The sequence below is a fragment of the Molothrus aeneus genome, chromosome 8 (genome assembly GCF_037042795.1).
Source record: "Molothrus aeneus isolate 106 chromosome 8, BPBGC_Maene_1.0, whole genome shotgun sequence".
NCBI lineage: Eukaryota > Metazoa > Chordata > Aves > Passeriformes > Icteridae > Molothrus > Molothrus aeneus.
In genome coordinates, this window is record NC_089653.1 from 7,504,289 (window position 1) to 7,531,420 (window position 27,132).

A 27,132-nucleotide genomic window follows, 5' to 3' on the forward strand; every position below is an offset into this window, starting at 1 on the left:
TCTGCACCTCCTGTGAATTCTTTGGCCCTGTCAAGAACCAGGAAAAGTACTACCAAAAGCAATTTTCTCCCTAGTACCAGTCAGATCAGTAACAGACACACAGCCCATGAGGACATTAAAATGTGCATCCCCTGTATATTGCATGCACTTTCTGTATATTATGGGTGATGGAACACTATAAAGAATGTGGCCAAAACAGAGGTTTGTAGGCAGCATCAGTACACACTGCTGTGAAGTGCAGGCTGCTGCTCAGGTGCAGTAAATACAGTTTATTGCTCAGGGGTCTGTTTTACCTGGCTTTTAAGGCAACATGAAGATGAAGTACTTCACCCCAGCTTTGGCACCTGAGGAAGCTCCTCTTCTACAGATCCACCTCGGTTTGCTTGTTATCTGGTGATCCCCACAGGATCAGTCAGCAAAGCTCTCCTGACTGTGATGAACAACAGCACTTGGAGAATATAATAACAGGTTGGTTTGTCAGTGTCTCTGAGTTACTAGGGCCACTGGTTTTTGAAGCAGTGATGGTAAATGAAGTTTTCATCATTTGAGCAGCCAGTTTGTATTGCAATGTATGTTTTACCTAGGTCAGGATACAGTGCTGGTAGTTCAGGTCCTTATGCCAAAGTTTGGAGGACAAATGCCACTTAGACCACAGGAGAACAAGTGCATCTTCCTGGAGTTCACGGTCCGACAGCAGCGATCATCCTGCAGCCTCACCATCCAGACGCCTCCCCTCCAGCACCCTGACCAGCTGAATGAGACAGAGGGTTCTCAGGAAATGCTGTGAGATGTACATATATGTAATATCATGATTGTACAGCTGGAAGCAAAGGCCGTGGTGACAACCAGCAGGAAGGCAGGAGCTGTACTGTAGAAGAGCCTCTCTTCAATCTCTAACAGCATCCAAAGGGCAGCGTTTTGTTTGACTCATCTCTTCCTCTGCCTGGTTCCCCCTTAGTGCCGGGTGCTGGTGTGGAAAGAAGCTGTGGCTGTCCCTGGAATGGCAGCTCTGGCAGGCAGAAGAGCTCTTTGTGCAGACAGAGAAGCGAGGCTGCCTGTGCAGGTGGCAGAGTGTGTAGGTGAGTCTCACAGCTCTCCTGCCCGTGCTTTGTGTGGCAGCTCCGCGCTCTCGCCTGTCACAGCGCACTCAGGAGCTGCCAGCTCAGCTCAGGGCTCCGAGGGTGCTCCTGCAGCCCAGCCCTGTCACAGGGGTGCCTGAGCAGGCTGTGACCACAACAGCCTCTCCTGGGCCAGCACTGACAGGTCCCACTGTTGGCAGGTGCCAGTCCCCAGCTGCTGCTGCACAGGCACACCTGTGTCACAGTTTGCTTCTCCATTAAATACAAAGAGACACAGAGAACAGGAAATCTCCAGCTATATTCACAGAGTTTAAAATTTAATACTAAATGCTGCACAAACAGGATTTTGTGGGTGTTGGTTTTGTTTTGCACTGAGTAGTTCCAACAGTAGCTCAGCATATTTGGGAAAAAACAAGGTTAAAGTGTAAATGGTCATATGAGAAGGAAAACAGAAATCCTGCCAGAAGAAGCAAATGGCAAAGACAGCTCTGGAGTGAGAGAGGACCTTACCTAAATGTACACTTTTGTCTTTTTTTTTTTTTTTTTCATGTTTTCCTCAGTGAGAACATTCCCCTTAGAGGCAAAATTGTAAGTCATGGGATTCTGATTGCATCTATTAAAATAAACTTGATTGCTAAAAACAGCCATATTTTCATCCTTTGATATTTGATTTAGCACTAATTAATAATGCTGTAGAGTATCCTACCGTACTTTTTCTATTTCTGAAAGAATATCAATTACGTTTTATTTGTGGCCAGTAACAATTTTAGTGTCAGAAATTCTAAGAGCTCCCGTAGTGTGGAGCCAACATTAGTGGGATAAGTGGCAGTCACTTGCAGGATTGCAGCACCCTGTTAATTAATGCTAATTTCCTGAGGGGTTTAACACAGGCTTTGTAGCACACAGTGTGCAGGAAATTGAGGTGCTCTACTGGCGAGGCCACTGCAGCCTGGGATGTGGGGCACATGCTCCCAAAAACCGCTCCATGCCCTCTAGAGGAGGAGTTTAGCAGGACCAAGTCGATAATATTTGGTGAAACTCCATGAAGTCCATCAGTGGCAATTTTATTAACTTTTTATGCAAACTCAGCACAAGCAGCTTGGCCTGGAGGAGCTGTGCCAGCCCTGCATGGTTGGAAGGGCAGCACAATGGCTTTGTGGCAGCCCTCTCCCTAGGGAGGGGGTGCAATCCAGGGGGCTGGCACTTGCCTGGCTGGGGCTGGTGCAGGGATGCTGGGCAGGGTGTTGGCAAGGAGCTTGGTTCTTGTCCGAGCCGCGTGCATGATGTATGGAAAAGCTGCTGCTGATCCATTGCATTCTTGGCCTTGGGGTCGTGTGTGGGGAATGCAAATAGGACCTCTGTTTTTAGGGCAGATCCGACCAAACTGGGGCTGGAGGAGGAGGAGCTCCTAGTTCAGCTTGCCTCTAACCCCCAAGCAAGCAAGGGAGGGGATAATGGTCTCCTAGTGCATAAGAAAATATTCTTGCTTGGTTGAAAGTACAGCAGTTTTCTGATGGAGATGTGGACTCTTTAGCCTCAGCCTGCTACAAAATGCTTGATGTAAAAAATAGTCCATTACTGGGAGAGGAAAAGGTTAGTGAAGGACAGAAAAATGAGCTGCTCAAGGAAAACCTATGTATGTGCCACATTTTTCATAACTGCTGATGCTAAAAACAGCATGCAAATTGTGCATGTCTTTATTTATTTGACCCAAAGTCCTGGAGGATGGTGAAGATTTATCATAAAAGTTTTGTTGGTACTTTTCCCACCACACTAATGTTCAATTATTGAGAGCTATTTGGGTATAAAACAGCAAAGTACAGCAATCCCCTGTTCACCAACTTCCTTGGAAGGCTTCCAGGGGCTGGGTATCATTATGACATGGCCAGACCAACAGAACCAACCTGGTATGAACTCTGAAAAAAATTCCCTGGGGAGAACAGGGATACAAAAGCAAAGCCCCAGAGATGAAGATGCATTAGCTACTGGCTGGCTACCACACAGCACATTTTCATAGTCAGACACTCTGTCCTACTAAGAGACTTTCTTAATACAGCTTTCTGATTAAATAATTGCTAGTCAGAAAAGCAAAGCAGCATGACATTATTTTCATCTGAATTGCTTGTTAGAAAACATGTTTTAACTTGCATCAATAGATGCCTTAATCCACAATTTGGGGTTTTTCTGCTCATATAAATATCTTTCAAACCAAGCTTTCTCCCCTTCTACAACCTCTCCACATATGCACTCCATTTCCCCCTTTCAATATTCCCTTATGTACAGTTCATGTTCTTTTTAATGCTGCTTCAGTTTATTTTCCTAGCAATATATTTCATTAATTGCATTTTCCTGCAACTTACTTTGTCTTTCCATTCCCTCTTTCTCCTCCACCCCCCCATTTCAGTCAGGTACTCTGAGTACTGTGCAGACTTTTTTTCCTTAGGTTAATTAGCTTCAGTTGGCCTTTCCCTCTTCAGTCTATAACTACTGAATATTTTAATAAAATTGTATTCTTATAGGAAGTCTTCCAGCCAATTAATGGACCTCTGGAATTACATTAAGGATGACATTAAATCTCTGAACATACCTCTTCTAACCCCTCACACCTAGAAATGTATTTTATACAATATTTCTGCTGCTGATGTGAGTTTATGGAACACTGTTTCTAACTGCCCATTACCTCCTGTAATGATAGTTTCTGTGAATAAATCCCTGTTTTATTATTTCTTCTTCTTGATCGGTCTGCTCTCCTGCTATAACAGTGCTGGTGACATTTTCATATTCTTTATTTCTACAAACACCTTTCCTTTCCCCCTTACAGTTCTGCTTTATTTTTCATGCAATAAAAAGATACTGAGGCAAGGAGGGTGGGGACCTTGTCCTGCAGGTGCTGTGGTGGTGGCAGGACGGTTGTGGTGGCTTTTCCTGTGATGCCAAGCCCATCACTGCCTGCAGTGGGGACCAGGAGCAGTGGCACCTGAGCTGCCCTGTCAGTGGGGCAGACTCTGCTGTACGTGTTTTAGCAAAAGGGGGTTTTGCTAATTTTGCTCATACCACATATTTATACTTTTTAATTGATTTGGTTAACATCCTACAGATGTGAAAAGCATGTGATTTTTAATTTTTGGGGGGTGCTAATTAGGATAACATTTTCTGACCCTGTTTAATCTATTAATTAGGAGTAGTTGGCTGTAATTGTAATTAAATATACAGGTGCTATTTTTTAAATGACTGAACTGCTGTTGCAACAAGAAGGATGCTGTCTCAGATCTAAACATCCAGGGCCCCTGAGTTTTCCTCCTACTCCTCCACTGACTCAGTGTTTGTCATTGGGCAAGTAACTCAGCTTCCTACCTCCCTTTCTTGCCTTCCAGGACTATTGTGTGAATTAATTAGTTAATGTTTCAGCATGGCTTTGAACTCGAGACAGCCACAGAAGTGCCAAGTTATAATTCACTGTTATGAAAGTCAGCATGCTGGCTGGGAGTGAGACCTCTGATGCCAGCCCAGCAGAGAGAGAGGCACAGCAAAAGTGGCTGGGGGAGAGCTCCCCTGTTGCCTCAAGATCCCTCATCTCTGTAGCTGCTCTCTGCAGCACTCCAGAACTGCTCTGCTGAAGGCAGCACCAGATCTGCCTGGTGTGATCCCAGGGATGCAGCCCCTGGCTGAGCCAATCCAGCCCAGCTGCTGGGTCGAGGATGTTGCCTACACCTCCCTGTCTGTTTTCAGGCTAATTTTAGTGTCTGAAGGAGCTAAGGACACGTCCTCTGAAAAATTATAGTGCTCCAAATCAGCAAAGCACTTAAGATTAACATGGATAGGTCTGAAGAGTGGCTTAAGGTTAAGCATGCCGTGGGGCTTGCTGGGTAAGATTAGGCTGGAGCAGATGTGTGTTCTGCTGATTCAGGCCTTCAAAATATTTAGGCCTTGATTCAGCAAGACTGAATGCTCACATGTGAGCAGTCCTGCTGAAAGCAGTGGAGATAACTGGCTGATCAGAGCTGGGCAGACGGATGGAGCAAGAACATTGAGGTAGAAACCTGCTAGTTTAGAAATTAGTATGATTTGAGGAGCACATGTGCATGTGCACAGAGACAAACCAGCTTTGCAGCTCTTGCCTGTGCTGTGGATGAAATAACATTTCCTCATGACCCTATGGTGTCCAGCTAGCTTCCCAAATATCAGCACACCTATTTGAAAGCAATTCTGGTGAAATGCAGCTACCTGTCCAAAACAGCGCTCACTATTTTTTGGATCCTATTTTAATGCCTCAAGGTTTTTACACCACAGCCCATGCTGGTGGAAAGGCTCAGCCTGAGCATGGAGCTGGCAGCTGCCCAGGTGGTCAGGCTTGTGTGCCCCTGCAGAGCCAGGAGTTGCTGCAGGGGCATTTTAGGACAGCACTGAAAAAGGTCTCATGAGACCTCATGGACACCATCAACTGCTCTGTGCATCTATGGCAGCATCTCTTGAGGAAAATGCTCTTGTGTTTGGGAGAAATCCCAGCCTAACTAAGCCCAGAGATGGCAAATCCAGCTGAGGGGCAGCAAGGGTGGTCATGACGGTTGCTCGGTGTCTTTATTACATGTTAATGTCATCACCAGGATCAGTGTGGAGGTAATGGGATGCAGGAGTGGGCCTCAGTTTCCACAGGGCTGGGAAGGGGATGCAGGACCTTTTCTAGCCTGAAAAGCCCTGAACTGATGCCTCCTGGTGAGGCTGAGGAAAAGCTGTGGGTCTCTGCTGGCGCTGGATGGGGACTCCCACTTGCCCCCCTCTCCATTCTGAGCCCTGTTTGGGGCAGCATTGTGTGCCAGGGACAGACACACGGATGGAGATCAGAGAAAACAGTTTCCAAAGCTCAGAACTAGGAACAGCCCTTTTCTTGTGATTAAAAGACCAAAAATAAAACGACCTGCACTCATATTCCCAGGCAGGTGAAAAGAATAATTACTTTACAGAGATGGAATTCCTCCATATATTATAGTCATTAAAAAGAGTAAAATTTGAAATATACTATGGCACGGAACAAAAAGGTAGTGCAGTTAGAGATAATGAAATCCTTACTTGCCACTAATGGAAGAATTACTGTTGTTAAAGACCCCTTCATAAATAATTGAGAAACCAATTATACAGTCTTGGGGACTAATTTATCCAGGAGCAATGCAGTCCATGTTTTGCCATAGAATGAGTGGCACAAATTCTCCACTATAGCTCGCTGCTGCTCTGCAAAGAAATAGTAAAAAAAAAAAAAAAAAAAAAAGAGAAAAAGAAAAAAAAATTGAAAGAAACTAATGCACCTACTAAAGGAAATGTGTTATCGGTAATGAGAGATGGGTGTCGATATATCTTAATTCAAGGCAGTTTTGCTGATGTTTGGAGGGCTGCGTTAACCTGCCGGTTGGTTGGTCTGTGTGCCGTGAGGGGAGCAGGGCTGGCGGCCGGGGCTGTCCCCCCAGACCCCGGGGCTCGGCAGATGGGGGTCCCCGCTCCTTCTGCTCCGAGGGGCTGCGAGCTGCCCCGGGGAAGGGGCCTGGGCCGGGGGTGCAACCCAGGCAACGCCGTGGGCCGCTGTGGTACAAAAATTCTCAAACAAGACAAGGTTTGGGGCAGTTTGGGGGGTGTGTGGCGAACCCCCGGCTCCCCAGCACGGGTTTCGTGGTACAATGAGATGAGTCCCGCGAACGGGCTGTTCGCCGCGGAGCTCCCGGGGTACAGTAAATCCCCCCCGGGCACATCCCGACATCGGGCTCGCTGTGGGAGAGACCCTCCGGGCACATCCCGGGTACAGGATTCGGTGAGCAGGGAGCCCCCCCCCGGGGAATATCCCGGGTTCTGTGTGTCCGGGATCCCGTCTCCTGGCACATTCCGGTGTGTCCGGGATCCCGTCTCCTGGCACATCCCGGTGTGTCCCGGAGTGTCCCGGATCCCGACACATCCCGGTGTGTCCCAGCGTGTCCCGCTGTGTCCCGGCACGTCCCGCTGTGTCCCGGCTGGCGCGGTGCCGGCGCGGGCCGCCAGGCGGCGCTGTGGGCGGGCGCGCGGCCCGTCTCGGCGCCGGCGCGCGGCGGGCGCCGCCCCCTGCTCGGGCGGCGGCGGCGGCGGCGCGCGCGGGGCGATGGCGGACAGCGCCAGCGAGAGCGACACCGACGGCGGCGGCGGCAGCGGCGGCACCGCGGGGCCGCTGTCGGGGGGCGGCCCGGGCGCGGGGCCCGGCTGCGGCTCGGCGGGCGGCGGCGGCGGCTCCTCGGGGGGCGGCAAAGCGGGCGGGATCGTGATCTCGCCGTTCCGGCTGGAGGAGCTGACGAACCGCCTGGCCTCGCTGCAGCAGGAGAACAAGGTGCTGAAGATCGAGCTGGAGACCTACAAGCTCAAGTGCAAGGCGCTGCAGGAGGAGAACCGCGACCTGCGCAAGGCCAGCGTCACCATCGTGAGTGCGGGCGGCGCCGCGCCGGGCCCGGCGGGCGGGGAGCGGGGGTGTCCCCGCCGCGGGGTGTCCGCGCAGGGCGGGCCCGGCCCCGGCCGCGGCCTCCCCGCCGGCCCCCGGCTGCCTCCCGGCTCGCCGGGACGAGTCACCGCGGGTGGGCCCGGCTGTCACCGCGGCCCGGCCGCGGGGGAAGCGCACAGGTGGGGTCACCCCGCGCCCTTCGCGCCCCCTCCGGCGCCGGGAGGGCAGCGGCAGCGGAACCGGCGAGGAACCGAGGCGGTTCCCCCGGCCGGACCCGCGTGGCCGCCCGGCTCCCCGCGGGGAGGCGACCCCGCCGGCCCGCCCTGCCCGGGGTCCGAGCGGCCGCGGCTCGGGGAGGGGCCGGGCAGGGGAAGGGCGATGGTCTCCGTTCCCCTGAAGTTTCTCAAAGTAGAGATTTCCTTGGAGTTTAAGTAATCTGCGGAGATTACGGATTATCTCTTCGGCCGTCACCTCTTCAGCCACTGTGCAGAAGAGGCGAGCTGCAGGAATAGCGTCTTGCTCATGAGGAAGTGTCTGGTTTGTTTGTAATGTTTTGTTAACTGCTGTATTTCAAGTTATTTGAAAACTGATTTAAATAAGACTCTTAAAAATAGTGTGAGTAGAGCAGTACTATGTCCCGGCAGGAGCTCAGCTCCTGGTTTATGAGCACTGTGAGGATAACTTGGAGTTTAACACCATTTTATGTGATGCTGTTAGGCAGGAATCCTCAGAAAAGTGCATATCAAAATACTACAAAAATATTGTTCTGTTCTTGTCTATGAGCTTGGGAGTTAGGAGTTTAAATTATTGGCATTTTTACTAATTCAGTGGCTAAAAGCGGTTGTTCAGGTGTTGTAGTGGTCATGGCCTTCATGCAGAGTAGGTAACTTGCCAAAGACCTGTTAAAGGTAACTCTGATACTGTCCCGAACATCCTTGCCAGTGCAGGTGGAGATGTTTTAGGAGACACCAATCCCACCTGTGTGTGTGCACTCTCATCTCATGTGATTTTTCACAGGGGATACTTTGCTCTGAGCATAATGTCTGTTTTATTGATACTCAGCTTTTCCATTGTCAATCCATCTAGCCAAGAAATGGAGCTTGCCTAGGCATACCTCTCATCTGCTCCTAGTAGTAAGCATTCAGTGTCTAGCAGGATGTGGGCCGGAAGAGTGCATGAAATACAATACAGAAGTAATTTATTCAAGGATGACAAATATAGTGCTAGTCGGGGAAATGTGTGCTTTGTTAATACTTTACGAGAAGAGAATGTGCCTTAATTAGGTAGCGGCGGAGTGCCTTCTAATGTTGAAAGGGGCTAAGGCGCCTTGTCAGTCAGACATTTTCTCTCTGCCTGTTGGAAAGGCACAGCATCTTTCTGAACCCCTGGTAGGTGTATTGTTTGTAAGCAACTTGGAAAAAATGCTTGTGTGCATTACAGTTCTGGCAATGTCTCTAGGGACTGATCAGCTTACATTTTCATCAGATTTTAATTTATAAAAAGGAAGTATTTTCCTTAAATCTGAAACTCTGCCTGTTTTTGACATCTTGGATAAAGAGAGGAGAGGTGTTAGACTTTAATGGCAACCTGTAGGCTGTCTGGAAAACCGACATCTTTAGCTGATGCTGTGGCTTGGTATGCTATACTGTGTGCACGACTGAGTAAACCACTTCTAATTCAGCAAGCAGTGAAAAACTGAGTGTAAAACATAACTTTTTTCAGGCCAGTGAGATCTTGTGCTGTGATTTACATAGTCCATAATGTAAACACATTTGCAGTCAGAATACTTTGTTGTGTGGCTCTAGTATGCAGGTGACTGGAGATGAGCTTTATTGGAGTGTTGAAATATGTGTCATTCACATGTCAGAGGAATAGAAAATTTTCTGATTGTCTCCACTGTGATTCTAAACCCTTTTCAGTTTGCTCCTCCACCCTCCAGCTCCTCGCAGTGTTGCTGTGCTGACAGAAGGGCGCTTTGTATGTTTCCTGTTGCGGGCATTGTAATGACACAAATCAGCTTTGATTTTTATCAAGAGTTGAGGACAAGCTGTGAAGCACAAATGGACCTGACAGGTAGCCAAAATAGCAGGTGAATGACTAAACCTGTGTGCTGTAGGTGACTCCTTGAACCACACAGCTTCATCTGCAAACCTTTCACTGATCCTGTTGGAGGTTTTTAGTGCAAGGCCACAGAGACTCTTTGCTTTCTGCAACTCACACCATTGTCTCTAATGATTTTGAATATTTTCCCTTTAAAGTTTTCCAGTGATGGTCTTCCTCCTACTTCTTGTGTCCATGCTGGTGTGTTAATATGGCATCTCTTTGTGCTTGCAGTATTATTGGTGTCAGCGTGGATATAGTCAGTTTAGGAATTACCTAAATTGCTTGCCACAGAGGATCTTATTAGTTGTATTTGTAGTTCACCCTTGTGTCATAGGGTTGAAAATAAAGTGTTAATTAAGCACAGGAGACCTACATTAAGTAGTTGCACTTGGAAAACTGACTGGGAAAGGTGTTGGTTTGGCAGGCTTGTGTGCTCACTAACTTCACATGTGCTCTCATCTAAAACATGTGAAAACAAATGCTGCTTTCAAGCTGAAATTGGTGAAGTCAGCTTGGACTAAGCGTACGCCCAAAAATATGTGCGAGCTGTACTGCTTCCAGTAGCTTGAAATGCAAATGAAGTTATGCTGCTGTTCATGTGCAAGACTGTGAAAGTAAGTAAATATATGTGATAACTTTATCTCACCTGCTATTATTGGTAACAAACAGTGAGAGAGGGAACAAAGCAGGGAGAAAGCTGGGGGTATTTCAAGTGCTCTCTGGCAGTGCGAGAGCATTACATCAGAAGGTGCAGTTTCAGATCAGATATTAAGAAGAAATTACTAAGATCACTCAAGCCATTTGCAGAGGGTTCATTTATATGTATATAGCAATCTCAATTGTATGATCTCATGGTGTATTTCTGCAAGGTCTTTTTTAGGAAGTGGAATGGCTCGTGCCTGGGTTGGGAAGAAACAGGCGCCTGAAGATCTGAGATGCTGTGTGTTGGGATGAGAAGCAGTGAGTTTTGGTTATAGTGTGCATTACCAGAAGTGGATTTCCTGTGTGAATTTCCTTAGTTCTTTGGTGAAAAAGGTCTGTCAAGGAGATGTCATATTTAATGGGCTAAGCCTGGCACAGCACAACTTCTCTAGTTAAATAAGACTACCTTCAAGCCTGGGTGGTGGAGTGACTGCTTTTCAAAAGAATGAATTGCTGCATGTAACAAAAGCTGAAATACTTCAGTTGGGTGTAGGTATATATTGGTCAGGAAGTTTCTTTTGAAATTGTTAGAATTTGGATTTGTAGCTCCTTTTTTTCTGCTCTTCAGTATTTAATGTAACCAAGCCATCCTATTTGAGTGAAAGCCATGTAATCTTTAGCTGATGCTGGAAGCATTTTGCTTTTCTTTGTTATTGTTTTGAACTGACAGACCTCATGCGAAGGGAATGCTTCTAAGAACAAGAGGAGTTTTAGTCCCTGGCTGCTACATACTTTCTCTAGGATGTTAGATTTGGTAATTTAACTCATGTAAATTCACCTACTATAGTAAGACATTTCCTGTGGAGTTAGAAAATTAAAATATAATAAGCCTTATTCTGTTACTTAGTTTTTTAACTGAGGTGAAGACAGAGTATTTGAGAAGCATTAATTTAAAAATGTTCCCACTCCAAAATGCCTGATGTAGCACTTTTAATGCATTCTAGCATTTTACAAGAACACCTCTCTTTAATTCTTCCTGACTTTGCTTTGTAGGGACAAGAATTGTCCTAGAAATCCCAATTTGTGGATCCCCAACAGGATCACCAATTTAGATGAGCCAGTCTGATCTGAAGTGCTGATGGCATATGCTGGCTTTTGTGAGCTTGCCATGAGTTATCACTGTCTGTAGTGCCTGCTTGCAGCACTTGCTGCCAGGGAACACTGGGACACGGGACTGCTGCGGGGTGTGAGTGGCAGTATTTTACTGTGAGACCTCTGCTGCCCTTGTTTCTGTAGCTAAACCTGAGCTCTGCACCTTGGCTCCCAGCTTAACTCTTTTCATTCCTGGAGTGCTGGTAGAGGGCAGTTGCATTTCCTGGCTTTTTGGCCTCCTCTGCCATTCTGCAGAGCTGTGTGAACAGCCTCCCACCTGTTGAGAGGAACAATAGAAAAAAAAGCCTTACTCAGCTCTTATTTCCTCACCCCCTACTTAAATCCTGAACAAAGTTGTTGCTTTCAATAACAGCCATCTCCTGAAAGCAAACAGGCTTTCTGATCAGAAAAATCCTGTGTGCTAATGTGACCTGTTAGAGTTTTCCCAATGACAACCAGATTTGGACGCTGGAAATAATCAGAATTTTGCATTTTGTTCTCAATGAAGTGTGCAGAGGGATTCCTGTGTGTGCATGAGATCTGCTGTTCTGGGTCTTCATGGAAAATGTCAGCCTAGACAGATAGTTTGGGAAAGTGAATGGGTGTGCTGTTTTGTCAAAAATCTCCTGCAAAAATGTTTTTTTCTTTTCTGGAGTTTGCACCAGAATTTCAAGGCAGAACACCTGTTCCAGTACAGAATGTGTCTATTAATAGTAGAAGAAAAAAGGCAGGATAGTCTATCTGAACTGAAATAAGAACTTTTAAAAGGTGCTGATAAGAGCATGAAATCAATTAGTAGCAGAGAGAGGTAAAAAGCAAACCAAGAAAGCAAAAATATTTTTACAAAATGTATCTGTGAATCTGTTATTTACTCTTGATTTTAAAGTAGGTCTTGCTTGTGTGAAAAATACTCTCAGTTCTGTGATGTCTTTTGTAGGTGTAAGAAACCTGCTTGGGGCTTTTGTATCCTGCTGTGTCATTTATCACTCCAGTTTGTAGCTGGACTAAGCTGAAAGTAGCTCAAAAATAACTTATTTTAGAAATGCTTTGCTTACCTGCTTTTGCTAAGATTAGCAAATCCGCCCACCGAGAAAGTCCATCCGAAATTTTTCAGGCATGTTTTTTCCAAGAGCAGGCATGTAGGAAATGACTGTCTGGTATTTCAGTTTTACATTCCCTTCTGATTCTCAAGAAGCTTCTGTTGAACTTCTACAAATGTCTGTAAAAGAAGAAGGAAGTTGAATAATGCCCTTTGGTGTTATCTGCCTTGGCCCTTGGGGTAGCATGGTCAGAGCGCTGCTGCTTTTGCTGCATGGCTGGTGAGCCAGTAGTAGGGAGGTGTAATAGCATCTGCTTGCCTTTGGTAGTTACACAGCCACTGGCATATCCAATTCCCAGACAAAAACATCATCCACGTGCTGTTAACAGAGTGTCACTGGCGTGTGTTGTAGGCCTTCCTGAATGCTGTTTAATATACAAACAAAAACCACAGAAAAAGTCATTGTTTCTGAACTTAATTCAAATATTAATCAACAGGAATGCTTGTACTTTAAGGGAGTTTAAGGCTTCAGAGGTTTATGTAATCATCTGCTTTAATTTTTGTCACATGGTTTTATAAGTTTTTCCACACTGAACCTTTTAACTAACCTTGAAATGTGTCTTTGAAAAGGGCATCCAGTTTTAATTTGAAGACTCTTGAAGAATCACTGTGCTTGGAAAGGCTTTGGTGTCCTGCCTCCTGTTCTTCCCATCAATTTCATCAAGGCTGAGCTGTTGGTTCCTGCTGTGCCTTTTGGCTGGGTTAATGAGTATTCTGAATTCTCTGCTTTCTCCTCATGAAGATACAGGCTGTAACAGGCAACTTTAGTTTACACTGACAAACTAAAGTAAGCTCTCAGGCTCTGAGATGCTGGAAATCCGAAGTGTTGGATTATATACGATGCACTGGTCTAGTCTAAACATCCTTTCCTGCTTCAAATTTGCACAAATGTTTCTGATAGCTTAATTTGGAACTTTACCTATTTTGTTTTTTTCTCATCCAGTGTGGTCAGTTGTCTTTAATGAGCTTGCTGCTGTGTGCTTTGGTTGTTTTGGCAGAAATAGAGTTGCACACCTGTGCCTTGTTCAGGTCAGATTTGTACTGCTGGGTTGTCCAGTAGCACTTGGTTTAGAGCAGAGAGTTAATTAATTGTGGAGAGAATATTTTAAACAACATCCTACTCAGTGCATGTTGGTGAAATGGAACTTCCCACTGATGAGTATTTTTGAGGTCAGCAAGCCACTTTGGAAATCCTGATGTATACTTTATTTTATTGCCATTTTAAAATAACATTTGGCATGTACTACTAAATCAAAAACTCATATGGGTGTCTTATACACACCCTACACCTTTGTGGTTATCTTTATTACAAATAGTCCTTGGCTGAAAGATGAATATTTGCTTATCTGCCACAGCTTGTTCTCTATAAAACCATGCTGAATGACCTGTTTAATGTTTCTGTCCTTTATACTGTAAATTAATTTGTTAGCAGTATTGCCATTGGGTTGATGCCAAACTCTGATAACCACCTCGTTTTGCTTGCCTTTAAATATTATACAACAACTATACTTTTTTATCAGTTACTTTATATGATGTTCCCATATTTAATAATGGTGGAATGTCTTCAGTCAGTAGGCATACTGGTATATTGCTCTGGGTTACTTTGGGGATGAAAGTGAAATAAGAACTGAAATTGTAGAGTACATTTGGGAATTTTTAATAAGGCACAGTTCTTGGTATTTCTGTGGGCTTAGTATTCTGCATAGAAAGCAATTTTACTTCTTAATCAACTTTCTCATTGAGGTTGTATCATGAATTCTGTGTTAGAACTGGTTTGTAATCAGCTTTTATTTTAAGAATAATCTTTATTGTCAGATTTGAACATTTACTGAGATTAAGGGCCATTCTTCCTTGGTGTATCTCTAGTCACTTAAAAGCATTTTGAAGGAGAGGTTGCTTTGGTTTTTACTGCATTTTACACCTAACAGGTCTGCTTTCAATTGAAATAAAAATAGTTATATGTGCTCCTGCTGTATATCTGCCAGACATTTTTAACCTTCTTTTTAGTCACCTGCCCGATTGACTGTTTTTGCATTATTCACATCAGCTGATTTAAAAATCAGTATTGAGGTTTTTAGAACTTCTAGTGCTGTTGCTGATCCATCCCAGTATTAGAAAGCTAGTATAGACAAGATTTTAGCACAGTTTTCAAATCCTGGTAGTTCTGTATTTCATTTTGGTTGTGGTTTTGACTTGAATGGAGTTTGAGTTTTAATACTGATTTCAAAGGATGAAGGAAAATTATTTCACTTTATTAAACTCTTTCTTTTTCCAGGGTAGGTAGATGGTCGTCTGTGGTTTTCTTGCACTTGTTAATTCTGTTTACTTGTTCTCATTGCTTGTTTCCTCCTGCTGCTGATACTGACTTTAATGTTGAAGCTGCTGTTTTCCAAGTTGTTGGTTTTAAGTGTTGGTATTCATGTTGGTATTTTCAGCTACAGACTCTTAGTGCCAAAGCTCCTTGTAGTAATTTAGCAAATAATACTCATCTGTGGTGAGCAAGCTTATGCATCTTCTGGAGACTTCACCAAAGGTTTTGTTCCCACTGCCCCTCATAAAGTGTGCTGGGTGGGATCCCAGGTGGGGACTGGCAGCATTGCAAGCCATTGAAATGGTGACTCTATGGCAGCTGCAAACAAGATGATCAGGCAGCTGGGCTTGTGGGGTGCTGCAGGACAATGGAATGCCAGTGTCTCACAAACAGACCTTGAAAAGTGATTGAAATGAAGAAATGAGACAGTGCTGTCCTTCACAGGAATGAAAATTGTCAGCAGTAGACATCTGATGTATCTCAGCATAGCCTTGTAAAAACAGTGAGAGAAACAGTTGCTTTGCTGCTCTTTTTTGGGCAGGGGGGTAGGAGGAAGTTGCTGAATTTAGTAGGAGGGCATGAGGTGAATCCTTTCAGTCTTCTTCTTAAAGAAAAAAACCCATAAAATGAAGTAGGAGAGTAGGGACAAAATGTACAAATTGAATTATGCACAGGGTTTGGGGTTCAAACAATGAACGGAAAAGAGACAAAGACATGCTCTAGAAGAGAGGCAAAAAATACAGTATAAAGCAAGCTCCCCTGGCTGTGTAACAGGAGATATTCTTGTGATGTCCTGCTTCCAACGCAGCAGCCTGGGGATGGCCAGAAGGGAACATCTCAAGTTCCTGTTCTCCAGTCAGGTCCTTCTGTCTGACTGAAGATGTGTCTTGACCTTTAATTAGGTAGTCTGTTAGTGTCCCATTTCAATGTATGGGATGGAGAACAAAGTGAAAATGACAGGCAAGACAGTTGAGGTGAAGTATTCCACAGTAAAAATGTATCTTAAGTGGGGAACTCTGAATTACAGATGTGTGGGTTTCACATCTCTCCTGTGGGGTGCAAGGGTTACTTGATAAAAGCTGAAGCAATTTTTATAGAAATATTGAAGCAGTTTCTAATCCTGGCACTTGAGTTGTAATTATTTCAATTATTCAGTTGAAATACAGGCATTGTAGGCTAATTGGTGTCTATGGGGACGATCCTTTCAGCTCCTGAGAGTCCTCTTATCCCTTCATGCATTCCCTTGCAGCAGTTTTATTCCTGGAAAAGTAGGTATTTCCTCAGCTCAGCTGATAGTCTAACTGATGGAGAAACTCTTCAGATAAGGCTTCTCTTCCTCTCTCAATTCTGAATTTTACTTAGTTTGAAATTTCTAATATTACACACAGTCTGGTCTTAGTTTGGGGAGGGCTCAGTGAAGTGGATGAGCATCTGTTCAGCCCTGCTGTAGATGGAAACAGCCTAGCAGTGTTCCAGCTGTCTGTAAAGTTTCCTCAAATGCTTTAATTTTTTAAACTGCCTAAAATGTGATGTTTCTGCTTATTACTGTAAAGCTAAGGCCTTTTTAATTCCCTTGGTGGTGGTGGTGGTGCTAATCATACTTAAAACTCCTACCACATATATAAATAATTCCCACCATGATATGCTTTGGTCCTGAGTGAAAGTATAAATGTTTCTTAACAAGTCAGACATGATAAAACCCAGCAATGTTTAGCATGCCACAATATGAACTTATGCTTCTTTCTCTGACCTACGGTTGAATTTCTACTTTCACCAGGTGGTGGGATTTGCACTTTGTTTTGCTTCATTTTCAAATAAACAGCAAAAGCCACTATTACCAAATTTGCAAAATGTAGGGTTTCAACCACCGCTTTTGCAAGAGCTTTAAAGTGTATGTGCTTCTCACATCTGTTAAAAATGAACAGTAGACATTTTGTCATGGCTCATCTTGCCAGGAATTATTAACTAGGCAAAACCTCTGTCCTCACAGGCCATGAAATCCTGGTTGGGTCAAGAAGAGGGACACTCCCAAAGTCAATTTCACAGAGTAAATTTATCCTGAAATTTAGATATGCAGAAAATCCTTTGTCTCTGAATATTGCTACATGTAACTGGATTGTCTTTGCTCTGTGAGTGGAAAGGTGGCTAGGCATTTCCTAAAACTTTCTGTGTCAGACCTACTTCCTTAGTTCTGTATAGGAGGAATATTCAAGGATGATTGCATTCCCCCACATCCTGCAAATTTCTGTTTGTAGGGGCCAGAGACAGAGAATACAAAGGCCAAGGACTTATTATTTCATATTCCTCATCATATTTTCATACACTACACATTGATAAACTTGTTTCTTGCCTCAAAAGCATGGAAAGAAATTTCTCTTTAGAATATTGTGATAGGTACTGTAAAATATCCAAACTGTAGAGAAGGAAAAAAAACCCAAAAAACTACTCATTGACTGCTAGGAGAGGTAAGTAGAAACATTTCTTTTTCTGTAATGGAGCTGGAGCTAATGTACCTTAACAGTGAGTTGGACAGTGTTGTGTTCACTTTGTGAATATGTTGGTTTGGTTTAGGAAAAGGTATGATTATAATTAATAGCAAGTTTCATCTCCAGCTCTCGTTAATCACTGTGAAAGTGTTTCTCTGGAAAGTCAGTTTGTGTAAGAGGAAAGTGGGGGAGATTTTAACCCTCTTAAGAGGTTGTTTGTGTTGAGTGGCTAAGGACACCTTGCTACTGTGGGGAAAAACATTGCCATCCCTAATGATTACCTAAGCTGTATTTGAATTCGTCATATAAAACAAACAAACAAAATCCCAACAACAGTCCCATTTCCTGCCTCTCCACCACCAAATAAAAAGGGTTTAAGAGTTTTAAAGACAGTTAAGAAATTACATGGTGAGCATCTACAGTTTGAAAACCCCATAAATGGATCTTTATCTGACGGTGTTTATCCCTAGTTTTAAAAAACTTAAAGGAGAGCAAGTTGATTGATGTAGATATACCAGAGGTTATACACACTTGAAAGAAGGATCTACAAGTGCTGAAAGCCACTTTTACCTAGAAGGGAAGGATGATGAATACACAGGCTGTGGATGCTCAGGACCCAGTTGAAGTGAGAAAACGTGCAGTCTTCTGCCTGGGAGCAGGGACAGTCACTGCTAATACCTTGGTATGCAGGTGGCACTCCTTGGCACATGCCATGCAGCTGGAAAAACCTGGGTATAGCAGATTTACACTTCAACTCTCATTATGTACTCCAATGAAGAAAAACATGGTTTTCATATTTACATGCTTGCAACGAGTTACCTGGACCACATGAAGTGAAGTAGGATTTTTGTGGAGGTTATTTCGGAGGGTGACTGTTAAATCTCTGTTCAGTGCTTTCACTTGTGCTCTTGTGCCTTTGAGTAGAGAAACAGCTGTGGCTGCAGAGCTACTTGTAACAGGAGTTTGCTGTGGTTGCATCTTGAGCAGTTGGTATTTTAGAACAGCTCAGTACCTGTAGGCTGAATATACCTCTGAACAGAAGCTGGGCATTAAATTAGTCAACTAATAGTCTACTCTTCTGCTAAATCTTTTGCTGTTCCTGCTCTGAAATTTTGGGAGTGTGCAGTTTTGAGTTTCCTAATTGGTCAGTTCAGCAAAATGAATTAGTTAATGTGTGGTTACATTGAAGATAAATGTTGATTTATCAGTGGTCAGAAAATAGACTAAGAAACATTTAAAATATGTTAATTTAAGAAGTGTTTATGCATTCGACATCTGATATCAGAATAATTTGTACTAGGGTGTACTACATTCCTTGTAGGTCCTAGCACTAATGGTGCTGAGATTTAAGTTGTTGTTATTAGTTTCTAAGTAGCATATCAACTAGATTTCATTACATTTGAGTATTGTAGATGCAGGTGAAATAAACTGCAGCGTTTTAAGATGTGTGGTTATTCCAACGATCACATAGGCTGTGGAAAATTATTAACACACACCACCTCCAACAAAACAGTGTATGCTACAAGATGAGAGCAAAATGATCCTTTTTCTGTCTTTCACATTGACAAGTCTGTGCATTTGAAAATTCAGACAAACTGAACATAAAACTACTATGTGTACATGTGCATCTTTGTGATGTTTTTCAACATTTTTATATTGAGGTTGAGCAAAGCAAAACCTGTTCCACATGCTTCTGTTTTCCATTTGTTTTACACTATTAATTAACTAGCAAACTTTCCAGTGCAAAAAATCCAGCAGTAAAACAGCTGTGCAGTTAGAAGTCAAAGAGTAAAGCACAAATTTCTTTCTAGTAGTCATCAGTAAAGGATTAATAGAGAGAGATGTTTCAAACTTTGGTTCAGAGTTTGATATGGCAGTGTAGCTGTATTTTCCATATTGGCTGTCTTTATCAATGCAAGGTGCAACCTAGCAAAGCTGGGGAAGTCCCTGGCAAAGCACCATCTTCTGGAAGAGATGTGCTGCTGAAGCTTTGTGCTGGGAATGGTGCCTTGCCTGTGCTGGGCTGATGGAGGTGTCTCACAGGGTCCCATTCTTGGTGCCTTCCTGGCTGTGATTGCATGTGCAGAAGCAGTATTGGCTTGTATGCAATGAACTTGAGGACTTAGGGGCACTGACTTCCAGAGCATGTGTAAAGTATCATGAACATAAGCATGATATTATTATATGCTTATATACATGGTACTTACTCTACACGTGCTCTGGAAATCGGTGCTGCTGAAAATGCAGCAAGGGTAGAAAATGTATGCTGCCTGTGCAGCCATGGGACAGAGGAAGGGCCTCATGAAATAGAGCCATTTGGAAAGGTCTGCAGGCTAGATTTAATTTTCCTGCTGGGTCATTCCTGCCTTGGCCTGAGACTTCTCTTGGCTCAGGTTACAGCTCTTGTGTGCTGGAAGCAGAGACTCCAGCCCTGATAACAGTCTGGGAGCTTGTTCTACATGATGATGTTTAAGTGAATGAAAAATAAGAGCTATAAAGCATGTGTCTAATGAATAGTCAGATTCTTAAGGTTGCCATGTTGAGTGTTCAGAATAGGAAGTGTTTAGCATGTGCCCTGATACTTTTTCCTTGATGGTGCTTTGTTACCATATAATCTTTAGTTATATTAAGATTGCATAGCAATATGTGGTCATGGTTAAAGTGCTCAGTGAAAGTTATTGATACATTTTTCTAAGCTTTATCTTGACATTTTGTCAGTCACCAGAGAATGTGGCTTTTTCACATGCTGCATTTTTATTAACTACTTAATGTGCCAGTATTTTGATATAATAAAAAGTCTTGAAGGGAGTATATTATTTTTTTTTCTGTTTTGAAGAAAGCTGTTTAAATTATTTTTCAATTATGTAAGTAAATTCAGGAATTGATTGTATTAATTATGAAATTCATATAGCTTGTTACACTTAGTTTGTAATTAGCCAAATGCATTCAATTTATAAATATTTATGCTTGTCAAATGAGCTTGTTTTCATAACTTGCTTATTTCATTTTTACCACTTGTGTGTTTCAGTTGTGCAAGGGTTTCAGGTCAACATCAAAATGCAGAGAAGGAAGTGTGTGCAATGGGATTGCATACCATCAAACAATTTACTTCATTGCTGATGCTGAGATTATTCAGCATGAAAGAATACCAGTGACTTCTGTGTTTAGGAAGCTGGTCACTTCTGAGAGCTGTTCTCAAGTGCTCCTCCCAAACCACAAGTTGTGTGCTCCCGAGTTTTTGGGAGAAGATCCCACCAGGCTGCACGAGCTGAAAACATTTGACTGTGGTTAAAACTGACTTGGGAGAAGAACGCATTTCTTATGTTGTTTGAGTCAGCTCATTTCTCTCGTCAGTGTGCATCTGCTGTGGGTTTGTGTGGCCATGTGTTGGATCACTTGCTGGGCACCGAGGGAAGGCATCGCTGTGCCTGGAGCTGGCAGCAGCAGTGCTGTGACAGAGGCGTTTGACATGGCTGGCCAAAACCTGATTGACCTTTTACAGGGGAGAGGGGTGGGGGATGAAGGGGACTGAGAATTTCCTACTATAAATGGAGGTTAAAAGGAACTGTATTTTCATACTTTAAACAGTAGCTTATCTTAGAGTTATTCCTTTATTATTACAGTAATAAATTGTATTATTATTATTATAATAAAAAACAGATATATTTTTGTCTCCTCTTGCAGCAGAACTCATCTACTAAATAGCTGTAATATAATAGGACTTGTGCTTTGAAGCAATTCTGCTTCAGTGGCTTTAATGTTGCACAATAGGTAATGTTTAGAGTAGTTGAAGTTCTCAGGATGAGTTTCAATAAGGAATTTCTTTCTTCCTTAGTGTATTTGGAGAATAACTTTTGGTAAGCCTGGAAGTTTGTGATTTTTCTGGTGGAGGGTGGTGTCTGTTTATTTGTTTGTTTGTTTTTAGAAGCCAACCAACCAAAAAAATGCTTTCCTCCTACACCACCAGGTCTGTGTTAAAAAAAAAATAAATAAATCAGCCAAGCAGCTTGGGGTCCTGAAGGAGCCATTCAAAGGTATTAGTGCTTGTTTGGGGTTTCTGGGAAGTACTGTATGCCCAAAGATAAAAATGCATGGCTCTTTCTATTGCTCTCTTACTCCCGAAAACTCATCTTAAAGAAGGGAGAAGAAAAAGAAAAAGGTACTTTTATGTCAGAACAGAGGAAATTGCCCTGCGGGTTTGTCACAGATTAGACAGGAAATCTCACTACAAATTGACCCCAGAACTTGAATTCCAGCTCACCACTTCAACCACAAGAGCATTCACTCTTTTCTCTCAGACAGGCCACCCAGCTGAAAGAAATACCTTCCCTTGGGTGAGGGGAAAGCTGTGCCCATGTCCTTACTGGGGCTTGGGTGGGAATTCCTTGTCCTTCAGCCCTTCCAGGCAGGAATGTGCTGCTGAGCACTCACTGCAGTTTGGCACTAGTGGGAGTTCTCCGAGTTGCTGTTGACTTCTGTTCTTGTGGTGGTTCATGTTTCTCACTGTCTATAAGGCACATTGCATGCACTGTGGTCATTTCAGATGCAGCTGGAATGTTTGTAGGAAAAAAAAAAGCTGCATTGTAAAAGTTTCTCCTGTAAGGGAGCAGTATCAGCTCACTGGAGTGTTTATTGCATTTGTAGTTTTCTGTGTCATTTGAACCTGGTGCCAGAGAGTATGGCCGGAGCAGTCACTAGTACTGAGAGAGGAGGAGTGTGTACTTCAAGAGATTTAGGAAGCTTAGGTTTTATTTTATGCAAGAACTGCATATTCAAAAATATGTAGCTTTGTAGCTTCTTGCACTTGTCACCCTGTTTAGCTCATCCTATTAAGCAGAACTTTTGGGAGGGCTGCTTTCTGCAGTGACAGCTTTAGTTCGGTGTAACATGTGCAGTAACTGAGATCATCTCTTCCCAAACCTGTCCCAACCCTCCAGTCTATATTCAGTAGCAAAGATTGAGTTTCTTGTGGCAGATTAAACTGCTCTTCAGCTCCATCTACAGGGTTACAAGCTGCACCAGGAAAAGTTGGATGAAAGGTAAAGAGGTCATGGTGGCTCTTGACATAAAGATGAAAGACCTTCAGGGGTGGATTAGATCAAAACAATGCTTGGTAGGCTGTTTCCAGTAAGATCCCCTGAAATCCTGTGTCATCTTCACCCTGGATGCTGCTGGAGACAGCCTGCAGGCTGGGCATGCCTGGCATCCGCCTTGTGTGGGTGCCTGGGGCAGTTTGTGAAATGTTTACTGCTGAAATTGTCTGAAATGACACCTGACACTAAAATGCAAGAACATGTTCATGTCAGGTCACTGATAATGTGCTGATACTGATTACAGAGCAGGTATTAATTGCATCGCTGAACTTGCTTGCTGTGCAGTATCAGGAAGGCTTGTGAGGCTTTTAGAAGAGCTAGTGGTGGGGTGGAAGGGATTTTTTAAAGGTTTTTTTGTTAGAGTTTATTTTTTATGTGACTGTGTGTAAGCTCATCAGAAGTACTGAATTTTGCTGCTTCATGTAATACAGTGCCACTAGAGCAGTGTGGTCAGTGTATGGGGCAGTGATACAGAAAAAGAGCATCCCACTAGAAACAGAAGCTGCTGCTGGTGCTAGAACCAAGAGAGCAGAGGGAAATTCAGCAGTGTGAACCTGGTCTGCTAAAGGTGTATTTGCAAGAGGAACTGAGAGAAGGAAAGTATATTTTAATGGCAAACCTTTCACCTTATAGAAGTATATGCAGCATGTGAAAAAAGAACTTTGGTGCAGCTCACTTCCTAATATGATACTTGGTTACTACGTGAAGTTTAGGAAAATATGTTTCCTTAGTTCTTATTTTAAAATGACTTGAAATTTAAGCTCACAAGGACAGATTTTTATGACACTTCATGCATCAGCTCTACTAGTGATCAGGATTTCACAAGCATCTGCAATAAAAATAGTAAGATTTTTCTTCCTCAAAAGTATAAGAGGTTTTTTGTGGTTTATATGCATGTGGTGCTTTTTATCTCCCTCTTCATTCTTGATTTCCTGCAAAGTAACAGGATAGCCCTTGCATTTATAGTCTTGACCACAATAATTAGGTTTTCCTTAGTGGATGCATCCATGGAATGCTCCAAGTTAGCAGTGCATGGAGTCCTGAGACATGGAAGACAGGTGGATATGTCTGTTGTTATGCAGAAAATCTGTGCTGAAAGTAGATTGCTTGTTTCAGGTTTCCAGAGATTGACTGATCAGGTGTTATCATTTTGTATCACTCAGTGCCTTAGCAATTTATTTTGTAATATGGTACACAGAACAGAGTAAGTGGCTGTTAGTATTATTGCATGTCCAGTGTGATATGGATAATAGACGAAAACCAAGAACTCTAGACCCTTGTGGAAGATCTAGCATTTCTGATGTCTGTATTTTGTTTCTCTTTTTTTTTTTTTTTTTTTTTTTTTTTTTTTTTTTGCTGATGATATCAGGCCTTTTCTCAAATACAGATACTTAATAAAAAGACAGGTTATCCCTTTGGAAAAACAGTATATTCACATCCAGAAAAATCAGTTTGATTATTGGCTAAATGAGTAACAGATTTCAAGACTTTAGGCAATATTAGGGTAAACATGAATTATCCTATTACTTGAGATAAGTTAGCTATCACCAATTAATGAGTAACAAGATAAAGGGCAAGTTTCAGTATGAAATTTAGAAGAAATGTGGTAATGAATTATGAGGTTTGTACCTAGTCTAAATAACTGTCTGATGTTTTTCAGTTAAAATGTCGGTGTTGAAAGTGCTGACCCATGGGAAATTAAATGGACATTCAGTGTATTCAGTGTGCTGTGTGAATATGTGGGGCTCACAGTTTGTGTGCAGATGTGTAGGGTTGCTGCTGTTCAGTTGAGAAATGCGTTCTTTGTGTAAGGGAGGCAGATTTAATCCTGCCCATCCTTCCCAGAGCCTCCTGCAGGCTGTGAGCACAGGGTTGTTGCAGGGCAGTTGTTGAGCAGGTACAAACCAGGGCTGCTCCCCCTGCTCTGTGTGCCAGCACCACGCTGCTGTGTGCCACGCCAGCTGGGGAGGCAGATGCAGGAGAGGACAGAGGAGGAAGGGAAAGGCTTGGTTCCTGGGTGTCTCCTCAGCCTGTGCTGGCCTGCTGCCTGGCCTTATGAGCTCCAGAGGGGCATTGGCCAGGCCAGGGAGCTTGGCAGCTTGTGCTCCTGTTGGCCTGAGCACCAGCGTTAATGTGACACCAGGATCTGGCAGGGAGTCTTGTGCAGACTTGGTGCTGTAATAATGTGATTTTAGAGCTTTTGACTGCTGCAAAGCATGAACAGAACAAATCTGTGCAAGTTACACACAATAGAAATCAAAGCAGAAACACCCTCATTCTTTTGTTTTTCAGAACCAAGTGCTTTCTAATTTAATTTTAGGTAAGCTTGGTCTGTGTTACTGTCTTCTGTTGTCTGAAGCATTGAAAAACAGACACAAGTAAAAATCCTATGTAGTGAAGGCAGTGGAGGAGTTGATTTTGGAACAGTATGCATGAATTTTAATGATTTGAGGACAATGAGCCCTTGCAATTTGACTTGTTTACTCTGTTCTGGAATGTCTCTGAAGACATAAGATGGTTAGTAGCTCTAAGTAAAGCCACATTTAGAAGCTGATAGATGATGTTATCAGTTAGATTCCAGATAGATGATGTTAGATCAGTTAGATTCCAGGAGTTTTAATTCGTTGAGATGTGAGCTGACAATGTAACATTTCTTCAGACCTCTTGGACAAATCTCTATTTTCTTGATGTGACAGATAACAATACCACTGCTGAACATGCTGGAGTAGCTGTTCTCTGCTGTGGAGATGCAGTACATTAGAGAGGAGGTGTTGTGCAGGACCTAGGCTGCTAAGCCAGCAAACTCTGCCTGACCTGGCTTTTTCTTTTCTTTCTTTGTTTTGTTTTGGTTTTTTTTCTGGATGGGTTTGTACCAGCTCTGGTGGTGACAGGGAGAAGGGAGCTAGATTGTAGGAAAGGGCCGTGTAAAGAATGTAGGGATGGGAGAAGACACAAGAAGGCAGCGACAAAGATGTGAAGAGAAGGACTTGATGGAATGAGGACTCAACTGAGAAGTTTCCAAACCACTGCTTTAGATTTTATGACATTGGTGATACCATGAGGAAAATTTGTAATTGTCCTATTGTTTCACCAGATTGAAAGACAGTTATGTTCTTTAATTAACTTTTCTCCTAGATGTTGAAGGTGTCTAATTAATTGGCTCTTGGACCACTAGGGAATATATCATTCCAGTTAAAAGATCACTGACATAATGAAATCTTTCAAGCATTTTCCAGTGTACAATAAGTATAAAGAGATTGTTATTTTGGCACATTTTGGCCAGAGGATTATGGAAGATAAGCTTTCAGCAATGTGTCTCTTTCTGTTTTTCCTCTCTCTAAGTTTACTGAAATAAAGCTTGCAGAATGTTTGCATAAGCTATAAGCTGGTGTAATTTTATTAGAATCAGGGCCAATCACATATGTGCAGTTCAAGTAATGGTTTTTATTGCAGGGAATAAAATCACTCCTAACACTAACTTGCCTCATTGGTTAAATGCAGTATTTCTGTCATTTGGTTGTTCTAGGCTTTGAACTGTGGCATTAAGAGTTGACTCTACCAATTTGTAGCTGTGATCATTCATTTGCCCTTGTGAAATACCCTTCATGGCCTTTCAGAGCAGGCTTTCAAAAGATCATTTTTATGTTCCATTTATCAACTTTATGCTTAAAAACCATACACACATCTGAACTGTAGGGAATGCAAGAGAGCAGTGTCCCAGGCTGGCTTTCTGTGGAGCAGTGCAGAGTGCAGTAAGCTGAAATGGAAATTGTCACTTCTGGTAATTCTGCATGGAGAAGATTTCCAGAGTAGCTTGGGGTAAAGCTAGCCCATGACATTTTTGTGAGTTGCTGTTGTATGTAGTGGAGTAGCAGCTGTGAGGAGTACCACAGCTGTTTTCCTGGTGGAGGGGAAGGAATTCCTGTGAGAGGAGCGGTGCTGCCTCTGGCTCTGCGTATCGGGGTGAAAGAAGAGGAGCATTATTTGACTCCTGGAAAGCAGAGCTCAGTCTAAGGGATCTGAGAAGGGGGCACAGTGGTGCATGCAGCAGTCTGAGCTGTGCTTCAGCTTGTAATGGAGAACATTTAGACAGGGGCTCCTTTTCAGGCATAGAGTAGGTAAAAATAGTTGTCTGAATCTGTAATGCTTTTACAAAGTTTGTAAGGCTGAGGAGTTTGTGCATTTGGCTGGGAGGAGGCCACTTTAAAGCACCAGTGCAGTTTCTCAAGTCAAAAGGTTGAAAACAAAAAATGAAAAAAGGTCCTATAACGTTATAAAAGGGGTTGGTAACAGCACTTAGGTCCAGCCTACAGGCCTCCAGGATGATAAGCATTTAAAGGGGAATGAAATAATTGCAGCTGTTTTGAAAGGAACCTTGCTCCCTTTTTTCTCAAAACTATGTTTTTATTTCACAGCAAGCAAGGGCAGAGCAAGAAGAAGAATTCATCAGTAATACTCTATTTAAGAAGATTCAAGCTCTGCAGAAAGAAAAAGAAACACTTGCAGTAAACTATGAAAAGGAAGAGGAATTTCTCACTAATGAGCTCTCAAGAAAACTGATGCAGGTAATTGGTGCCTTTACTGATGTTTCTCCCAGGAGCCTCAGGACTGACTGATGACTGAACTTTTGTGTTTGTGTGACTGCACTCTGAGAGAAGTGGTCAGGTTGGAAAGCTGACACTTGATAAAAGCAAAGTACAAGGAGTGTAGTGAGTGACC

The 27,132-nt window shown here is 43.2% G+C and overlaps 1 protein-coding gene across 2 annotated transcripts in view; it reads left to right on the top strand.

Moving 5' to 3' along the window:
* Positions 1-7,197: 7,197 nt before the first annotated feature.
* Positions 7,198-27,132, top strand: part of CCDC6 (coiled-coil domain containing 6) — a 51,236-nt gene continuing 31,301 nt past the window's right edge. For both annotated transcript variants that reach the window (XR_010783995.1, XM_066554386.1), the window contains exons 1-2: positions 7,198-7,509; positions 26,829-26,978. Coding sequence is in view for 1 of the 2 variants with exons in the window: in XM_066554386.1 (XP_066410483.1) it covers positions 7,198-7,509; positions 26,829-26,978 (462 nt within the window). In the remaining variant the exon portion in view is untranslated. The remainder of the gene's footprint in view (positions 7,510-26,828; positions 26,979-27,132) is intronic.